The sequence below is a fragment of the Telmatherina bonti genome (genome assembly GCF_933228915.1).
Source record: "Telmatherina bonti genome assembly, chromosome: 22".
NCBI lineage: Eukaryota > Metazoa > Chordata > Actinopteri > Atheriniformes > Telmatherinidae > Telmatherina > Telmatherina bonti.
In genome coordinates this window covers 19,875,026-19,896,865 of record NC_136631.1, presented here as the reverse complement: position 1 = coordinate 19,896,865, position 21,840 = coordinate 19,875,026, and the positions used below count along the sequence as shown (strand labels likewise).

At 42.4% G+C, this 21,840-nt stretch overlaps 1 protein-coding gene across 4 annotated transcripts in view; it reads left to right on the top strand.

The window, feature by feature from the left end:
• meis2a (Meis homeobox 2a) overlaps nucleotides 1–21,840 on the top strand; it is a 74,641-nt gene that overhangs the window by 10,967 nt on the left and 41,834 nt on the right. For 3 of the 4 annotated variants that reach the window (XM_079262741.1, XM_079262740.1, XM_079262738.1), the window contains exons 7-8: nucleotides 1,143–1,257; nucleotides 20,677–20,822. In XM_079262741.1, the coding sequence (XP_079118867.1) occupies nucleotides 1,143–1,257; nucleotides 20,677–20,822 (261 nt within the window). The remainder of the gene's footprint in view (nucleotides 1–1,142; nucleotides 1,258–20,676; nucleotides 20,823–21,840) is intronic. The other variant, XM_079262739.1, reaches the window with a different exon arrangement.

Sequence of the window (21,840 nt, the reverse complement as noted above, 5' to 3'; positions counted from 1 at the left end):
ATTGGGAAAGACTAGCTAGGGTTGCATGAGCTATGTGGCTGTATCAGCTCTGTGTGTATTTGATTGAGCTGGTGCGTCTGTGTGTACAAACGTATTAAATGACGTGACTAGTCTGCCTCTATTCCGTGAATGGTAGAGGAAATTCCACCTCTAGCCTGCCTTCATGTGGCACTGATAAAGCCTTTCCTGTACAGTAGAAAATCCTGTTTCCCCATGTGCACTGACAGGGCAGTGGGAATGCCCTGAAAAGAGAGGGAAAGGGGGGGGGGGGGGTAGTCAGATGGAAGGACAGAAGAATAAGTTTCCTTAGAAGCCCTGAATTTGTTTATGGATCTTTTCTTGAAGTTAGCTAGAAGAGATTTCACACATTTTTCAGAATATCTTTGTATATATAAAAGTGAGTGTACATACATGTGTGTTTATACTTCTTGCTCTATTATGTCATTAGCATGTGAGTATAAGCATATTCCTGAAAGCCTTTGTGGGTGTGTGTATATGTCAGTGTAGGCGTGAACACATTTTTGGCAGATTAGCAGGAGAATCACTGTCATATCTTATTTTCACTTCTGACAGTGGTAATGATTAATGGCAGCTGTGGTGTGTTTAGACTTTTTACCTCTATATTTCTCACTTGACACGGAAGTCTCAGTTGGGTATGGTATAAATGAACACCACTGGGCTCTGCCATATGTGTTTAGACGATTACTCACAAGTGCTCTTTCTTGCAGCTCTCAAAATCAACTGCCACATTAACTGTACTGTATTTTGCTCTCATGCATTAATGAAACACTTTGATTACAGTGTTTTGACTCATAGCCAGCTGCATTAGAGCATCATTTTCTTTCCATTCATATATGATTATTTTAGCTTATTTGATTGTCTGCTAGCTTAGAACTAAGCAGTAGGGCTCTTCGCCTTGCCAGGAGAATGTAAACAGGCCAAGGAAACTCACAGTTCCTCACAGTAGACACTTAGAGATGTCAGTCTCATGTTTCCAGTACACTCAAATGGACTTTCTGTGCTTCTGTGCTTCTCTTCCACCTTCTCCTCTGCTCCTGCTTGTGGCTTGGCTGGGGAATGCGGTTGGATGCACTGATGGATGGATGGATCCCACGCTTGCGTTCTCCATTTTTAAACCAAAGAACCCAGCTTCCTGGAGAGACCACGATGACGCCACCTCAACACACTCAGCCGGCACACCAGGGCCCTCCAGCGGGGGACACGCTTCACAGAGCGGTGACAACAGCAGTGAACAAGGTGAGCATGCTCACTCACACAAGAGCATACAGTGTCCCTGTGCGCTCAAGCACAAACACGTAAACATACATACATCCATGTAGGACATTAATCCTCATGCATGGAATGAGGTGCCAACACTTCACTTTACTGTGTCTGATGTGAAATCTATAGTGAATAAATGTCTCTTTACATGTCACAGACGTTCCTTCGGAGGCTCCTTTCCTTTCTTTTTTTTTTGACCAGAATCTATGTTAACACAATCACACCTAAAAATGAACATGCTTATCCACTATAACACTCAACCACAGACACATGCAACAGCTAACCTAACAACCCTGTAATACACTGATCTTGTGAAAGGCTTTCCAAGACATTGCTATTTAGAGAGCTGAACAAAAGCTGGTGATTAATAGTATATTTCTACCAGTTCTCACTTGAATTTAAACCATATCAACTTTGCTTGCACAACAGCCCATGATCATGTCTCGTTGAAGCTTGTGTTATCTTGCACTTGGCCTACCTAAAGAGAAATGTATTTGAATTATTACAGATTAAATACAGTGTGTTTAAGCCACAACAATCTGGCTTACATTGTTGCCTCATTATCAGATATAAAATTGTAAACAGACAAACAAACAAAAAAAAAAAAAAAGAAAACACTGGCATGTTGCTTAAAATGTGCACCTGACTTCTGTTTTCCTGTCCTCGCCTTGCTTTGAATGCACGAGCAGTTTCCTTCCACTGACGGCAGAGTGTGTTTTTTTTGTGTCTCTTTCTTTATACACCCTCTGGCAATGTCCAGAGTTTTTCATGGAATTTCATCACACTTTCGACACACACGAACCCGCTCAAGTACACACTTCTTCCAACTCGCTGTGTGAGGATGACTGTTGTGTCTGTTCAAGGCCATCGTTTCGCCAATAAGCAATCAAACGTATTGATGGACTGCGTCCTCTGTGGAGCATGATTTAAATCATCTCTCTTGACAGAAGCAGCCGATTCAGGGTTTTAGCTAATAGTGACCACAGACTGAGGACAACAATAAATTTTTGTGGTTGGCTATGTAAGAAATCCCAGGCTGTTCTCAAGCTAGTTAGAAAGAGGAAGACAGTGATAACTAATCAGGTTACTTAATCAATTATAAAGAGACTTGGTTAATAATAATTTGACACTCCTAGCTAGAGGATTTTCCTCTCGCTTTCTTTCATGACAGTGCATTGACAGATGTTGGGCAATAAATGCAGGTCACATTGAGTTGTCACGCAGAGCACAAAGGACACCTGGGCAAATGCAAAAACGCGGAAAAGCAACAACAAAATCCGACAAATCAGAGGAGTATCAAATAACGTACAAGAATAGTTTTTGTCTTACCATTTGCAAGTGCTAATACATGGTGAATAAAGAGAAGCCAAAAACATAATAGGGAAAAGGGGGGTGGGGGGCCGACAAGAGAAAGAAATGCACTGCCTATTGATTATCTTACACACATAAGTACAAGTGACCTGTAATCCACAGAGCACTTATCGACTCCATTCCCCACCGTATCCAGTAACAGCAGATCAATACAGGCCAAAGACAGTTACGGTACAGCACCATGCACTGGGCCAATGTAGACCTACACTGGATCATGCTAAATGCAACATCCAGCAGCTCATAATGTTTCTTGATACAAACTAAGTAAGTAGCTTAGAACAGATACCGAGATTTAAAGATGGTGGAGGAAGAGTCATTTAAGTACAGAGGTTAAAGAGTCGAGAAGGTGAAAAAGTGGGAACAGAGAAGGATAGAAAAAAGGCAAAAAACCAAGAGCAACTGATTTAGTGGTCTAATGAGGCCGTCCTCTAGCCAGTTGTTTTGTGTGAGGCATGCTCTGACCTTTCGCTCCGCTCGGGAGCCCTGCCGCCTCATTTTTCACATTCTTGCAATTACGTTAACGCTTGAAGCGCTCGCTGACTCCCGAATCTGGCCCTTCCATTCTGACAGAGCCTTCCCTTCCTCACCCCCTTCTCCACTCCACTCCACTCCACGCATGAACTTGTCTCCTTTCTCGATACATTTCAACATAAAATTTGTAGTCCGCACTCTCGAGTCCACTGAGAAAATGTGAAATGTGCGCTTCACTTCAGTAATGGGGTCTTTAACAGCTTGGCCCCTGTTAAAAGGGGTGACAATGTGGATCAGTTGAGGAAGACAGAATAGATGGGTGAAAGTGAACGAGGAGGGAGTGAAAGATTGCACGAGACCCACAGTGCTTCTGAGTTCCAGCTGGCAAGAAAAAAAACTTTACCACCTTGAAAAGTGTGCTTTATGTGTGTCTGTGGCTTGACAAATATTAAGCTTAAAAATCAACCAAGAAGCATCCCTGAATGTAAGACTCCTGTCTACTCCTCCCTCAAATTGCTGAGACATATCTAACAGTGAGCAGATTCAAATTTCTTTTTTATTTATTTATTTATTTATTTATTTATTCATTTTTGTTTCTCTATCTGCATTTGGCTAATTTGGATGTACATTGGATTAAATTTCTTTTTTTTATTTATTATTTTAAAGAATTTTCTGATACTCTGTAGTGAACATCATTTTGAGCCAGAACCTAAAAAGAGATTTATCACATTTGCAAATATGTCCTATCCTCGTTCAGAAAAGATTTTCATCAAGAAATAAAACAAGGAAGGAAACAACTTTTCTCAAAGTTTCTTTAAAAAAAAAAAAAAAAAAAAAAAAGAAAGAAAACTTGACTGATCACACTCAGAACTTATTCTGCCATCTCACTTACTGATTTTAGCAAGTGACTCCCTATGTTCTTATTAGGTAAACAAGTATCAGCCGTTAAGGGGAGATGGGTCAGAGAATAATGCACAATAACTTCAGTGTCTCGTTGCATGCTCATCATTATGATTAACAGGCCTTTGGAGCTCCTCCAAGCTTATCTAGAAACATCAGAGACATCAGTTGCAGGGAGTTAAACTTGATGAATGTGCATGCCTTAAGATAGAACTGGTTTCCAAGCAGGTGTCTGCAATGTGCTAAGCACTCAAAGAGTGATGAAGCAGTGTGAAGAAATACTCTGTACATCTACACACACCAAACACAGTAAAGTCAAATGCGTTCAGTCATAAACTGTAAATCCCCAATACAGATTTAGCATGGTAGGTAGTGTATTTTTTCCTCTCTTGCTGTATGTGTATGTGTAAGTCTGAGTGTGGGACTGCCTCCCTTCCAGTCCGCACTTGTAATTATTAGCTATGCATGAAGACCAAATCCATGATGACATCTTGAGTGTTCAGCAAAGGGGCTTTCTGTACAATTCCCAGATTCTACTGTAGATGGAAAGGCTCTACAGAAGAGAGGAAAAAGCATTTTGTACATTTTCTCAGCAATTGAACAATCCCCATGCTCTGTGGATAGACAGACTCCCCAGAGAGACTGGGAGAGGCGGAGATGGAAAGAAAGGGAGGGAAGGCACAGAGAGAGAGAGCTTGAGCATTCAGCTCCAAGGGAGCATGCTGTGCTTGATGGTGTTTTGGTACATTTGCGTGTGTGCGTATGTGTGGGGAGTGTGGTGAGCCCTCTTGGCCCTGGCTAGGGGCCCCACTCAACAAGGTCTTTGTGGTTGTGCTTACTAGAGAAGGGGGTCATTCCTAGTGGGGACACGACTCGTGGTATTCCCAGCATGAGCAAGGCTAGTTGAGGTCTGCATTTTCAGGACCTTTGGCTTTGTATTTTAACAGCTATGCTCTGGACTTAAAATGTCCCAAAAATGTTGAAAAAGCCAGAAAAACCAACAACAACAATAAAAGACAAAAAACAAAACACAAAAACAAACATGTTACCACAACAGAAATAACACCACAATATCTGCTAAACACAAGATGGAAGCCTTGTTGCATTTTAGTAGCACATACTATAGTTCTTGAGTGATTGGTGAGGTGTGTCTTTGTATCTAAAATATATGGTTTGTGTGTTTGTGTGTGTGTGTCTGTGGGCACACATGTGCATACGTTAGCCGGTTCTTTCTAAGTGCCTGTTAGAGTTTAATTTAGTGTAGTAATTAAAGCTGAACACTAGCCCATAAACAACAGATAAACAATAAAGCAGACCTAAGCCCTGCTGTTTCATGGTCCTTACTCCCAGCTGTTGGAGCACTGATAATTTTTACACTGTGCCCCCACCTCACCACAACACAATGCTGAAGCAACAAGAGTGTGTACTAGTCGTACATGTATGCATGAGTGTGTGTCTTAGTCAGTGATGGGAGAAGGTGAAAGAGAAAAGGGCTAAAAAAAAAAAAAAAAACATAAACTTTCAGTATATATCCCCTTTCCTCTTAAACGACACACAAAGCATCACAGTGAAACAATGTGTAAGAAGAGTAGTTTGCCTCTTTAGCCATTTACAAAACCAGCTCAACAGATTTCACATAAACATTAAACCAAGTGCGCCATGAGGTGCATTCAACTTATAACTTGCCATATCTTACTAAGTAGCAGCAAGTACAACAGCACTCCATGGAAAACAAGCTGAAAATTGGCTGGCTTACTAAAGATAACATTGCCATAGTGTTTTGGGATATGCCACTGTGTGCAACTTTAGCCTTGTCAGTACATGTTGCTCTTATGTCAGATATACACTGTAGAAACAGTGCCATATGTCTGTCTGATGGTTTGTTGGGAAGGGGCAGGGCTATTGTTGAAAGCTGAGAGGAGTTGCTGTGGAGGGGTAGAAAACACACTGTGGAGGGGATACTTTCATGATCCCATTAGCATAAAAGAGGCTAAATTATTCATGTGGAGTGCTTAATCTATGGGGAAAAGTATAGTTAATGCATATAGTTTTAAAATGGATCTCTGCCTCTGCTCTAACACCAGATTCTTGCTAGATTCAGCATTCGCGGGCATTTACGGGAATGGCTGTCACTCTCTTTTGCACACACACACCAACACACACACACACAGGGACTTGGTGCGTATGGGTATATAGGCACACGAGCTTAAGCACGGCTGCACTTCAAGCTGTTTCAAGGGGCTTGGCTCTCCAGCTCATCCTCCTTTTTTTTGTCTAATCATAAGTCCTTTCCCCATCCTCACTCTCCCTTTTTCTATTTGTTCTTCCATCTCTCAGTTTTTTTCTCTTTCGTCCTTCTCTCATACCGTTTCCCTCACGCTCCTCTCCTCTCTCACCCTTCTCTGTCTTGCCCTCAGTGCTACAGACTACCTGGCCCTCATCCAAAATGTGATTAAAGAGAATGATCAGCTCCCTCAGCTCCCTCTTTCCTTCCTCCCTCCTGCTCTCTTTTCCTTTTTTCAGTCTTTCTTCTCAGTCTGTTCTACAGCTGTAAAACAATGAGAGAAGATATTCTGTATAATGTTGACTGGATTGAAGCCTTCCCACAACATGACCAAGACCATCACCCCTTGTCCCTCCATTCACACAGCAGTTCAAACTCTCCCACTTCCAGTCATCTTCTGTCCTTTTCTCTTTGCTTCAGTGCTAGATGAGGTCTGGTCCCTCTGGTCCATAATCATGAATGGACTGTTTGCATGACCTGGCTAGTCTGGCCTAGCTTGGCCAGAACTGGTGGTCCTACACAGCAGGAAAAGCACATTTACTGGGTCAGCCTAATGTGCAAACTAATATTTGAAAAACACAGGGAAAAAATTACCCAGATTGTTGTGACAGAAGTTGAGGAGAATGTCTGTTGTGTACCATTAAGGGAGAGCTTGTGAGAAACGTTTGTTTTTGCTCTTCTTCTTCTCTTTCTGTCTTCCTCTGAGAAGTGGATGAAACAACATCTTATCTCAGGATGAGTGAGAGGAAACAGTGTTGCAGGGCTGCAGTCAAGTCTGAACTATAGTAGAGGGAAAGGCTGACTCTATTTTCTTTTACCCACAGGCTTTGGCCAGAAACAAGGACAGAGTGCAATGTTGTTGTATCAGTTCATTATACAGTGGGTTTACACACCCATGTTCCATTGCTGATTACACCAGTGCATGTGGTGATGATGAGTGCACAGGGGTCTGATGTAATATGGCTAAAAGGGATTTGAGCACTTGCCCCAAAGGGCATTTCCATGTCCATTAATGCTGCCGTCATTGCATTTTCACGAGGATGACAGTGCTTTGGTTCTTTAAAGGGAGAGAGTGTTTTCCCTGGAATTTTTTGTCTTGTTTCAGCAGGCTAGCCTGAAGGGGGTCAGCCAAGAAGTCACCCTTAAGAGGTGATAATCCAATTGCTCTAGCCTTCACCAGATTTGTTTTCCTCTTGTCTGGCAGTGTCTTGGTGTGTGTGATTACAGAGAATGTAAGCATGTGTGTGTGTGTGCGTGTGTGTGTGTGCATGTGGGTGCATGCAATAGACACTGAATGAAAGGCACTGACAGCAAGATGCTACTGGTTTCTGTGTTCAATCCTGGACCCCCTTCTTGATCACAGAGGTTATGGAGGCTAAGTCTGTCAAAGGCACACCTGCAGGGAAACTCCGAAAATCCTGATTGCCAGCTTACGCAGGGCTGTTTAAGGTGTACTTATTTGGAGTGTAACCCTGACTTCAAATGTCCTTGCCTTCTCTTCCCCTTTGTGTTTGACCAATGGGCCTTATGCTCTTTTACTCTCCTTTCTTTCCTGTGCCTCCCTTGGCTCTTTAATCTCTTCCACCACCCCCACCCTCCCAATTCTCCTCCTCCTAATGTCCGAACCCCAGATCATGGCAAAGGTCCGTCCAAGAAACAGCACAGAGTTAAGGAGACTGGCTTAGTGAGGCTAGCTACAGCTTGTTCACTTGCTGTGTGGTTTTCTCTTGTGTAAACCAGGGTTTACACACTCAAGCATATTTGGAACCAAGCAAAGCAGCTGTACCCTACAGGTAGTGCTTTAGCAGGCTGCCACCATCCAAGAGAGTGGGAGGATGATAAAGGAAATGTGTTACAATCCAGGTCCTTCCTCTCTGCTGCTGATTTTCACGCGCTCATTTTTCACGTTTATGCAAAGCTTTTGAGGGCATTATGCAAGATAAGCTCATTTTCTAGTCTGATTCCCACTCTAGTACATGCTTTAATGACTCTTAAAGCCAAGGGCTGCTTTTTTAGGCATAATAGGAGTCCCGCGGTCTCTCAGTTTCTATGTAGCCAGGACGCTTTTTCCACACCTGATCACTTTTGTTCTCCCATTTTATGGCTATTGGGGAGCAGGCAGAGGTGAGCGATTTGACAGTGGTTAGTGCCATGAGCCCTAATGTTTATTGGAAGCAAGCGACTAATAATTTTTGATTACCCCAGAGGAGGTATTAGCCATGTTAGTCAGCAAGGATAATTTCTTATTTACATCCCCCAAGCAGTGAACACTCTGAAGGAGCACTGGGGCTAAATGCGCAACAAAACGAATCAAACATGCCAAACGAGATCCTCCATCCTGGCTGGCTGCAGGGCTGAAGCTAAGAAAACCTTCATTATGCATTTACCATAATTCATTTAGAGGGTTATCAATTTGCAGAATACAGAGGAGATGTTTGGAGGGGGAAGCAAGAGCACCATATCAAACGAGGAAAAAGGAAAAGAAACAAGGAAAAGCAAGATGAAAAGGAGTAAGATATTCAGTGCGTGGATTTTTAAAATATTGTTCCAATTACACACTTTTCCATGTACTGAGGCAGAAGTTGCATGTTAAATAGTGTAATATCTTCTCTGTTACCAGTGTTACGCTCCGCCTTCTAACAGAGCAAAAGCCGATTACCCTTTATTGAAAGCCGTTTGGCTCAGGCATTCTGTTCTCTACAATTTTTGTTGAGATTGAGGCTACACAGAGATACTCCAGTTCAAATATTGCCTTTCTGTTCATTTAGGTTTACTCTTTGTTTGACTTCAGCCCTGCTTACTTAAGGGTTTTTGTATCGGTCTCTTAGAGTGGATTTCAGGACAGTTACTACATGTTTTCATTTTTTTCTCCTGGCAACACATAATAAGAAGGAGAAAGACCTTTTAAAGCATCTTTCCCTCCACCATTGGGCAAGAATGACTAAGGCCCCATTTGAACAATTGGAGGAAACTTGTGGAGACGGGGAGTGTTTAAAGGAATGAAAGCAGCCAGAAAACACCACTATCTTGTGATAACCAGTGCTTTCTTTTATTATCTCAACACAAAAAAACCTCCACCTTGGAAAAACTGCACTCACTGTGTTGCTTCATTGAAAAATAAATCAATGAAAACAAAAAGGGAAAAGAAAAAAAAACGGAAAAAGAAAAAAAGAACATTTTACATATTTTTAAAAGTGATAGCAATGGATGCATTGTTTCATACAAAAACTTACTCCCAGGGATGCAGTCCTTAGACAACTGAGTGTCTGCAGGAGACATCTGTGAAGCCTGACCTGTTGACCCCCGGAAAGAATGCTCTTAAGGTGGGGGGAAAACTGCCTTTTCCACTGCATCATGGCCTACAGGACAACCCAGTAGCAGCACAACAAACACAAATGTTGCAGAAAACTAACAGTCAGTTAAGAGAGATAGGCAGAAAAAATAGGCTTCACGTTAGGCAGGCAAACAAATAAGGACATTGTGTGAAAAGAAAGAAAGTGATTAAAAAGAAGCAAAAAATAAACAGGTGGAAAAAAGTGGAGGCAAGAATATTTATACCAGAAAACATAAACAGGCTTGGGTGGAATTATGCCTCACATGCTTGACTATCTCTTAGTTGTTGTCCCCCGCCCCCTGCTTGAGATCATTTTCATCCATTATGAGTCAAAAGGAAGCCTGGTTAAAAATCAAAGGTTACACAACCATAGCCCAAGCCCTTAGAATGCGAGGGGAGAAGATCCCTACTGCAAGGATCCTGCTGCTATTCAAAGCACCTGCCATTGTGTGGGCGCTCATCCAGGCCCATTGTTGTGCAGAAATTAGTCGTGCTCCCTTTGGCTCCCTTCGACTCCAGAGGCATGTGGCAGACCCCCTTGTTGTTTTGGGTTCAGATATGTGATTGGATAGATGCATGGCCCCGGCTACCATCACCACTGGCTGTGGCCCTTTGCCCTCTCTCCCACAGTATATATATATTTTTTCCTCATCCACTCTGTTGTTCCGTTCTTACTTTCAGGCCAACATTCCTATAGTTTTCTCTCTTTTTCCTTTGTACTTCAACAATCCTTTGGTGTATATGCTTATTGTTCTTTGGAGTATCCTCATTATACCCATGGTTAGATTTTAAGGGCCTTTTCCTTTGATTTTTGGTCTCGTGGGGAGTGAGTGTTGGGCTGGTGGGAGCTGTAGGGCTGGCCCAGCTCTCAGGACTCCCCAGCCAGCGTCTCAGAGAGTGGGCTTGGGGGTATTGTTGAGCTTGGTTCCGTGGTAAAAGAACTGGTGCAAGTGCTAGTACGGGGGGGTGGATGTGAGGGTAAAATTGAAAAGTCAATAGCAAAGGCCGTATAAAAAAAATAGGTGAAACAAAAGGAGACGGAGAGCTTCAGAAAGCTGAGAGCTATAGAACGCTTCTAATTAATAGCATCAGAAGGGATTTTTTTCTTCCTTCTGGAAATTTAATGCTCCATATTAACTTGCAAGGCAGGATGATTAAGAGCAAATACTGTGAGTCAGGTCTGTTTCACTGCCAGACCAGATTTTTTATGAAGGAGAGGTAATGCCTTAAAATTGGTAATGTCTCTAGAAAATGAAAACAAACAAAATCTTGCATAAGTTTCCAGGAATCTTAGTCTCATACACGACTAAGCTACAAGTAATGACTTGTTATAGAACGAATAAGAAAACCTGAAAGAACAGAAAGCACACAGCATTACACTACTGGCTGTACCTAAAAGAATATTCTCATATTTTGTTGACCTTTTGTGGAGCTTGTACATCACTCAAATAAACATTCTGATTTATTTAAAGGGTGTCTCCCTTTTTTCATGAAATTAATGAAAAGAAAAAGTCTGTGGCCAAGATGAAAAAACAAGTTTTGGTGGGTCAGCAAGATGGAGTGACAGTAATCTGAAACAAGGCTTCACAATTTGTATTTTTTAATGCTGTAATAGGCTATTCTCCCACTGATCCTGCTATTGCAATCTCCACATGCCAACTGCTGTCAAGCTCCTAAAATCAAAATTAGCGTCATGGAATTGGGCCTTAATGAAATGACCTGCTGGATTTACCTTAAGGAGCGAGGCAGACAGTCAATACTAGCCTTGTCAAATCCATGTCTCTGCATGCTGCAGTCCCATTAACGAAAGGAAATAGTGTCGAGTAAATGTATTAAGCACTACTTCCACCTTCTAATTATATTTTTCCCCTCTCCCTTCATAATTCATTCACTCTTTTATTAGTTTTTAATATTGAAGAAGGCTTTTAACTGACTCTTCAGCCTTCGTTGGGTCACCAGTTATTTGTCACTGTGTATTAGGAGAATGTCAAAAGAGTCCATGCTTTATATGCAATTAAATGCAGTGTAGCCCTGCTAGGATGGTGGAAATATGTCTCCAGAAAGGTTTCTTTTTACAGCAGAAATGTAACAATTTATTAATGATTCCATACAAAATGATAGTTTAAAGGATTGTACGCGGAATCAAAAACTCTCAGTTCTCTCTTGCCTCTGCTTTCTATAAGAAGAAGTAAATGTGTGCCAAGGCCCTATGGAGGACACTGGTCCCTGGTTATTGACTTGTAAAGGAGCCCGTAGGTGAGGGGTCTTGACAAGACATGAGCAGCTGACTCTCTTGTAAAGCTGTATCTGATTTCTCTGCTAGTTGGCTCCCCAGAGAGATCCACTCTCTCTGTTGATCAGACTCTTATTCATAGCTGTTTAGAAAAATGCAGTGATTAAAAAGAATTAAAGCGTAGTTTCATAAAACAAGATTCTGTCGTTCTGTTTGACACGACCCCCTGCTAGGATGAGAATAAGAGTGAAGGAGGAGCAAAAGGGAGAAAATAAGTCAGTGGTAAGGTGAAAGTGCTCCGTCCATGAGTACATATGATATGTTAGTGGACAGAACTCATCAGATGAGTATTTTCGGGAATTATGTGAGATGGACTTGTCAAAAAGGCAATCTGTATTTGTGTAAATGCGACTACATGAAAATAACAGAAATATATAAGCAGCCATCAGCCAAGAGAGATTCTCACTTCTAACAGATCTTACTAATTTATGAGGGTAAACTGCACTGACAGAGAGAGACAGATGCAGGTGAAGGGAGGAAGTTTTCTTTGAGTCTCTAGAACAGGCCAATCCAAAGCCCTCAAGGGATCTCTCTCAGTTTGAACTTTATCAGGGGCTACGCTTAATCAATACATTATTGGAAAAAGAATTAATTACTAAAGCAGAATAAAACAGCTGCATTTTAAACCAAGGATTCATCAATTCTGTAATCTCTTGGTTACAGCCAGGTGTCAGGAGGATCATTTCAGCTCCATGTAATGAGGAACTGTGGGAGTTTACCCCAACCCTCGACTGTCCTCCTCCTCCTTCCCTCTCTGTTTCTGAACCCTCCCTCCAACCAATGCAGTCACTTTTATTTTTTTATCTCATTTCCCACATTCTCCTCTGATTGTTATACACCTGCGGTGTTTAGTCTATTTCACACTTCTCCTTGCCCTATTTATAACCGATTGACTGTATTACACTCTTTTACCCCCCCTACCCCACTCACCCAACCGCATTCCCACCAAATTCCTGTCTTTGCAGGGATGGGACGCAAGAGTATTAAACTTGAAATCTCTGGTGCGAAAGCTGACTAGTACGGGACATTCCTGCTGCTGCAGCCATCAAGCTGGACATTCCTTTGCTTAGGCTGGGATACTGCTGGTTTTGCAAAACAAGTGTAAAAGTTGGGGAGGGGGTTATTTTAATGCTCATGAAGCAGCCTTCCATACTTAGATGAAAAGTATGCATTTGTGTTTTTTTTAAGGAGTGTAACAGTTAATACAGAAGAAGTTGGAATAAAATATATGGTTTCTGGTGAGCTGCAGACAAGCCATGCTGGAAGCATCCGTGACAAAATAGCCACGGTTGCGGTGTTGTCACGGCCAATGCCATCCACCTCCCAGAGCCCTTGACCCCAGCCCAAAGCCTGTAAACGGACTGTCCTTGACTTCCCATAATGGGGGATTTCAAGGCAGGTTGAGAAGGGGTTATGGGTGATGAATTGGGTTTTTAGTGAGCTCATTAGGAAGCCAAACAGAGTTTAGACTGGCGGAGCGGAGCAACAGTGCAGTAATCAGTTCTGCTCGCTTTGTTCCCTGCCTCCAGGACATTTGTGTGGAAAAAAAAGAGAGCGGAGAGAAGAGAAAAAAAAACTTCATGGCATTTGGCTGATGAGAGGGCTGTTGGGCTGCTAAGCAGAGGCTACAATCTGATGGTTGACTTGTTGATTTATAAACCTTTTAATTCATTTACTCTTTTAACCTTCTAGCTCTATGCAGAGCCACTCCATAACTGTTAAACCTTGCTCTGGTGACACTACATCAGGCGTCCATAATAAATCCAAGTTTTCATCCTCTTTAAATACAAAACAAGTTTGTTTGGTTTTAGATGTAGTCACTCCTGATGTGTTTTTCTCATTGTGTCAGACGGTGGAACCTGCTCTGAATAAAGAACTAACTGCAGAGAAAACTGGCAGCTAGCCCACAACTCCTCTCTCTGGTTTAAGTGGAGGAGTGACATAAAGAAATTCTCAGACAGAATTATAAAACCGTGTCTTCTCTACTAGTTGCATCCATATGATGATTCTGTTCTTTTCTTCCTTTTTCTCATGATTTGTTTTCTCTATTTTCAGCTTTCATGATGTTATCAATCCAAAGTAAGGCAACTTTGAATTTTTTTGCAAGCACAAGCTCGGGAAGAGCTTTTTCTTTTCTTTTCTTCTTTTTTTGTTTTTTTCTTTAAAAAAAACTAACGATTATGCTTGTTTCAGTTCAATAAAGACCAAATTACTTTAGGGAAATACCTGTTCTTGAATATTTAATGCACCATCAAATCATAGGATTTGGATATGCTTCTGTTGGTACACCCAGCTTTGTTTTGTATTGTAACAATTATAAATTATAGAGTGAGTAGTGTTGATGTGCTTTTATCCAGTTAGAATAGCCCCATTGTTTAACATTATGGTAAAAAAAAAGAAGAAGAAAGAAACAGGCCTACAAATTGTTGGTAGATACAAGAAACATTTCACTCGTACACTAACAAGTTTGTAAATTTGTTTATGAAGAAACAAGTGATGAACTGAGATTACCTGTGAGACCAATTAACCCCATTCGATTTTGAATGTATGGGAGGAGCAGCAGCAGCTTTTACTGCGGTGTAGAAGACAGGGGGAGTGGGGTGGAGTTGTCAGGGAGGCAGAGAGTGTGAAATGTCTGGTGGAGACCCAAAGCCCTTCATTAGCCACTGATCCCTGTCTGCTGAGTGAGGGGCAGTCATGGGCATCACAACTCCCTTTTAGTTTGCTCCCCAAAAAAGCAGGGTGAGGGGGTGGAGGGTTGCTCCCCCATCCCCTGCAATTTAGCCCTTTGCCATTCATGCAAATTGGGTCCTGACATCTGCAACAGCCTGCCTCCCTTTCTTTTATACATCTTTATTCAATGTCTTTTCTTTGGAGCCTTTTTTTTTCTCCCCAAATAAAGCCCGCTTTAGCTGGCAGAGCCTTGTTGCAGCTGACATGCATTCTTTTATATGTAATCTACATCTGAGTAAAAACTGCACTTTATCATATTTTTAAATGCATACTGTACTAATCAAAGGTTTGGACACACTGTCCAAATGACTGTAATGGGAAAGCGTGTCCAAACTTCTGACTGGCATTGTGCAGAAGTGGAGGTAAGTAGGAATAAAATTAAAACCAAAAGGCATATTGCCCATCAAAGTTCCAATTTTCTTGTCATTTTTGTTGCAAGTTGGAGGTTAATTACTATTTTATATAATCTGCTCTTAGTAGGTCATAATTTTACTAAAAGATCCACAAAGTTGAAAGCAGTTACTTGTAAAAAAAATAAAAAAATAAATAATAAAAATAAATAAAAAACAGACTTCAGTCATACAACGTGCCTCAATCCCTCCCTCTTTTGTTTCTGGACTCACTCTTCTTTGGCTCCAGGGGAGAAGCTGAAAGAGAAGGGTGGCTTTGCTCCAGCCCATATTTTGGGTTATAAGGTAAAATGGTCTAACTGGCTGTTAAAAACATGTTTTACCTCCAACCCTACACTCTCACCCACCTCCCCTCTGTTTCTGACTCTGTTCCCTCTACTTCGACCTCGCCCTCTATGGCGGGGATGTGCACAGTAGGGTCAGCGCTGTGCCTGTGAGAGGCCTTGTATCGGTGGAGAGGCGATAGTTATCTCCTGCATTCCAGGGATGACAGAGAGATATCTGCCTGATGGCAGGGTTAGGGGGCTTAGAGAAAGGGCGGAGAAGGGAGGGAGGATAAGAAGTACAGGAGTAGCTGAGCAACTGCTGCACCCGTTCCACACCTCCCCTCCTTCCTTCCCTCCGTGCTTACTTGCTGCCTGACTGCCTCGCACATAGAAAAAAAACATCTACTTAGAAGCTCTTATTCCACTTCATTTAAGGGAACACTTAATGATGTATTTTTGTGGGGCGACAACTACACATTATTTCTCGTGCTAAAGAAACCACTCAGTTTTAGCCGCCAGGATTCAGATACAGCTGTGTTGTGGACAGAGGTTTGCTTTTATTTCACAAGGGTGTCATGGTTGTTGTAGGTGAAGAAAAAAGAAATGTGTGTCCTCATTCACCTTCAGCCAGTGTCCTGGTGGTAAAGGGGTTAGCAGACAGGAGGTGAATGGTGACATTTGAGTTTGGCAGGGAGACTTGCTGAAGGAGAGGGTTTGTTGTAATTGCTCTGACAGGTTTTAAGGCTGTTAATGACTCCGGCCTGAGCGCCACCAATTTGTCAGCATGCTTGCTGTTTACTAAGCTGTTGTTTTATGGTCCAGTGCAAGGGGCTGCTGCTTGTTTAAGCACAGATCAGGAAATAATCAGCGTAAAACACTGGCTGCAGTAGCGCAGCCGCACTAAAACTGTTCTGTTCAGAGCCCTCATCTACTGTATGCATCTGACTGAGTTCAGTAAACCATATGGCACGTTCACACAGACACAAACATCACACTCAGTGCTTACATATAGAGTGGATGGTTAAGGATGTGTTTTATCATTGAAGGGATTTTGTTCTATTTGTTGATACTTGTCTATGTCATATGAGTACGAAACATATCGTTAGCATGTGGTTATAGCAAGAAGATCTGTAATCCCCAGTCAGCACAGAGCAACAGAGGGCTAGCTGTTCCACTAGAGTGAATAGAGCCTCTACACGTTTGTGCATGTGCTTATGTGAGAGAGATTTTGTGTGTGTCAAAAGCATGTGGTCCCAGAGCCGGCAAAGACCCCTTCGTAAATCCAGAGTAAATAAAAGGGGTAACCAGACGGACAAAAGAGGAGCCCCCACTGCTTCTCTCATTTGCTGCCATTTGGGAGACTGAATGTGCTAAACGGCGCTTATGTTGGCTGAAAAGTTGAGGAGAAAAAGAGGGAAAAAGGAGGCTCTAAATCCCCCTTCTTCTTTTCTCCTCATTCTCTGTAGCCAAGCCTGCAGGGATAGAGGTGGTGTAATAAGAGGGTGTTGGAGGGAGAGGTGGAAGGCTCGGTCAGAATGGCATGCTAAGGTAGAGAATCCAAAGAAGCTCCCGCATAAAAAAACAAACCTCTTAGTTTCTGTTCTCGATCTACTTCTCCTTCACTTTTAACTCTACCCGTGAGTTTTTCTCCTCTCCTTATTTGGGTGAGCTTGGGTGAACAAGCCTGACTAGTTTAGGCTGACAGGGGGCATGGGGGGGGGTCTGTTGTAATTAGTCACTTTAACCATAGCTTCCATAAGCCACTGCTTCCACACTCCTGCTTCATTACCCTGAAACAAATGATGGGGCCTCCCAGTGCAAAATTACTGCACAGCCTTTAGAGTGAGACACACACAATATCTAAAGCTTGTCCACAGTCTTTTCAGTAAATATATTAAAGTTATACAGACTAATCTGGAGTATTACTTCTCAACTAACCATAAATAGGTTTGAATGTGGTTTTCAGTTATTCATGTATGTACATGTACAAATCAAAGAGCAAGAGAGGAAGATCACTTTGGTGTACTGATAGCTGTAATATGTGTTAGCTGTGGTGATATCTATAATACTTCCAGGTCTGGCTAGACCACAGTGGCTCCCTCAGGGACAGGGTACCTTCTACGCATAAAGCATAGGCTCCGATGTCATTAGAACTCCCTCTACTTTCAGGAGAAACTGTAGCACACTTTGTACGAACACATTTTTTTTTGTATAAGAGCTCCTGAAGCGACCCTGAATGTGCCAACATTAGATAAGCAGAGTTGCAATGTGTTTACAGTCCTTTCCCAGCCCGATAATGAGCTCAGCCCTGAGACCAATTTACTCACAAGGAGATATATCTGAATGCATTTTTAATAACCACCCACTGGTGATGAGAGAGAGAATGTATGTGAGTGTAATGTGCTCTTGGACTCACGCTTGTTTGTTCGCCTGTGCGCTCATTCACTCTCTCTTACCCTCATTGCGTCCGGTCATTGTCTTCCATCTTGCCTGATTACACTGTCTCGGCTTCCGTGCATATGAAAATATGCACCGAAACTTTCATTGCAAGCACTTTAAGTCAAGATCTTGATAGAGGGTGCAAGAAGGCGAAAGGGATAAAGGTTGAAGGAAAATAAAAAGAGAGGGGAGAGTGGGTTGTAGGGGTGTAGGTGGGGTGGGGGGGTGCCTTTTTTCTGTCTCCAAGGGCACTGCTTTTCCAAAAGTGCCTGGGGCTACACTCCAGCACCTCGGCTCCCCTAGGCCTTTCGACTGCCTCCTAATAGCCAACCCCCATCTGTGTCACATGGGCAGATGATGGGACGCTTCCCTCTGCTCTGCCCTGCACTTTTTTTTTTCCTCACCCAATTTTTTTTTCAGAGTGCACATCCACGCAGGTTAGAATGGCAGAGTTGCCAGGGAACAGTCAGAAGCCATTAGCGTTTGGGACAATTTGCCCTGCAGCGTTCCTTCTCTTGCTCATAAGAAAGGAGTGGGGGTGGATGCAAAGCACCAGCTCTCCTTTAGATGTAATGAGGTTGAGCAAGTTGGATCTTCTTTATTCTATTTCTTATCCTTCTTCATTGCTCCTGCTTCATCTTGTTTCTCTTCTTTCTTTCTTTCTTTTTTTTTTATATCCGCACATCTTGTTTTTCTCCCTTTTATTGTAAGAATGCATATGCATCTGCGTGTAAAAAGAGATTGAAAAACAACTATAAAACTATAAAACTATAAAAAAAAACTGATGCTTGAATGCCGCATGCCTGATCTGTGGACACACACCAGTATCCATGTGCATGTAAGCTAGAGAGGATCTGAAAGGCAGTGGAGTCTGGTTTCATTCTTGCGAGCTGGGGCAGGAGGCAGCAAGCATGCTGGGTAATGAAGTGACAGGTCAGTCTGTAAATACGCACGGGTCACACTGGCCCTGGCCAGGGGGAAGGCTATCGCATTGCAGTGAAAATGGAAACGTCAATAAAATTAATCTGCCAGCCTTTTGGCCACTGTGTGGTTCTATTGGATGAGCCTGACTGCTCACAGCAGGAAAGGGATTTGGAGACAAGCTCGAAAATCAACACAAAACCTAGCGGCATACAAACAAACACCAAACTGTGTATCAACATTATTCAGCGAGCCTCAAAAGCAGAGAAACAAAGGGGGAGGTGGTTAAAATTCACAGCTCACTAGTTGTGTTTTTATTGAAGTTTGGAAACAAACTGGGGGAGTTAGACTCAGCTTCCGTCTGGGTCGCATTTCTCAGGAAGCCCCTCGCAGTCAGGGTAGGGCTACGGCCAGACCAAAGTTTATTGTTTTAGGCTTTCCTGAACAAGGATTCGTACTTAGCCTGGGATTTATGGCATTTGCCACTAATGAATGCCTATTCTACAATTACAACACCCCTTGTCTGTGTCCCTATTCCCATATGTCCTTCGTGAGGGCCGTTGCTTCTTTAACTTCAGACAGGGAGCGCAAAGTCGGCACTTCTCTGTTTTCCTCTTTCGTGTGGCTCTGCACTAATGATGTGGAAGGAAAACACTGCACAGACAGAAAAGAGACAGAAGAAAAAGAAGGAAAAAACAGGGGGCAGAAAAAGGAAAAGAAAGAGGAAAGAGTTAGAAGTGCAGGGCCCCTGCTGGCCATGTATTCTTCATTTATTTTGCATTTGATTACGCTACCAGTCGGATCCTTTTTCTTTCCTCCTTTTTAATGTTATTAGTTCAAATATTTATGCAAGATTAAGGCTTGTATAGGTAGTTGTGATTGATGCCTCCCTAAAAACAGGAGGACATGTGCGTCTGAATTTGGAGAATGTCAGTGTCCTTTTCTTCCTTAGTGGAGGAGTTTTTCAGATACATAATTTAGATGCCCTCAAGGAAGGCTTTCAAGGCATTTGTGCCCGGGGGCAAGAAAAAATAACCATGACTGTTAAAAGTAAATCATTTTTGCTAATGCACAATTAATGCTGGGGAAGAGGAACAAGAAAAAAGCCAGCGACAAAGATGGAAACTTCTATTTGAAGGAGAAATCGTGCCGGCGTATGTTTATGTTTTCCTCACAAAATCAAACGCTGATGGACATTAATGCAAGCAAAGCTGCCGCCGGCCTGCTAATCTTATAGCGGAAGGGGGTGGGGTTTAAGGTTTGAGGAGAGTGAGAGAAGCAGACAACGAGTTCATTATGTGCATCGAAGTGCAACAATGAACCTCCCCAAATCACATATCAATGGTCATGCACCTCAATTGGATGTCGTGAATTCATGAATGTGCATTACTGTACATATCTGCATAACTCCATTCTGTCCCCTTTGGCTCTCTTCAAAGGATGGGAAAAATGCTCTATGTTCTGTCAAGCATGCAAATTTAATTGAATTAATGACATGAGTCCTAGTCTGTACTGTACTTGAAGGCCCCTTGACCATTTCTTTTGTCTCTCATTCTTTTTACTGTAGTTCATGACTCTAGTCAAGGAATGAGGAACACGGTCTTTTTCGAGTCTAACCATAAAAGCCATCAACCACTATCTCTTTTTTCTTCTGCTCTGAGGTATAGGGCAGCTCTATTAGACCTGTGTGTGTAAACCCCTCACCCTCTGTACAGGCCTTCTTCTAAGGCCATCTAAATCCCCGCTACCTCTACATCTTCACTGCACAATACCAGCCTTGCTACGGCAAGCCTTTCAGCCATAGTGCACTACTTTTGAATTACTTGATCTGTATCTGTGGTATTTGTCCATTTATCCATTTTTCATGAGCCTTAAAGTCAGCTTTGACTCTATTTGAGCTTTGAACATTATATTGCATCAGTCTATGATGTGGTCTGAGATGTTATTTAACTCTGGGTTTGGTTTCCGTCCAGGAGATGGCTTAGACAACAGCGTTGCATCCCCTGGCACAGGGGATGATGATGATCCAGACAAGGATAAGAAGAGGCAGAAAAAGCGTGGCATTTTCCCTAAGGTGGCCACAAACATCATGAGGGCGTGGCTGTTTCAACATCTCACGGTAAGCAAAGCTATTACATGCTGAAGATGCACACATGCATGAATGTAGCCCATTTAGAGGCACACACACATTTTTAAAAAGCATAAATAAGCACACACAACTGTCACACAGTAGTTGCAGTGGGAGCAAGTGAAAGATTGATGGCAGCGTTGTGATGTTCACCTGTCAGCTGCCTGTCAGAGGGACACAGTGACCAGGTCAATCTAATCAGTCTGGACTGTTTGCTTTGCTCAGCACACGCTGGATGATCAGGAAAAAGCCCAACATCCTTGACATTTACGACAGTATGAAATGCACTGACTGGCCTCAAGAAAGTTTCTCAGCAGATAATCAAAGAGTAATAGTGAATGGACATCAACCATGAGTGTAAAGACACAGGACACAGTTGCCATAGCAGCTTGATTTAAGATAAAAGGTCTTTTTTAATGAAACATTTTGTCTAATCATCTCTTGATCAGTTTCACAGTTTTAAGTCTAATGAACTCATAATAATGCATTTGTTCCTTGTGGCTGTGGAGAAATTGTTTTTTTTGCCAAACAGTGTGAGCAGACAGACTGCTGTCATTCTTGGATTAAGAATTAAATACCACTGTCTTTTTAAGACACCTAGTAAATTAATGTCCAGTTTAGTCTAAATTTTCTGTGTGTCTGCCTGTGTCTTTCTAAAATGGGGTCGTCAACATGTCCCCTCACCCTTTCTAATGTCAAGGCATTATCAGAACATCAGGCAGTATTGATTTTGCTACATAGGTCAGATTTCAGAAGGAGGTGGCCATGCCGGGACACATAAGCTGCCTGAGCTTGTGCATCCCTGTCCCAGAGATGGAGGGATGATATAGGGGGATGGGCCAAGTTTAAAAAAAAAAAGAGAGAGAGAGAGTAGAAGAGAATTCATATAGAGCTGTCGTCCTACAGATCATCCTTATGTATAAGAGGGCCAGGTGCACCCTGTGCACCCTGTATCCCTTCACCCTCATCACCACCACCAAAATGCCCACTCCCAGCTCAAAGCCCCCTC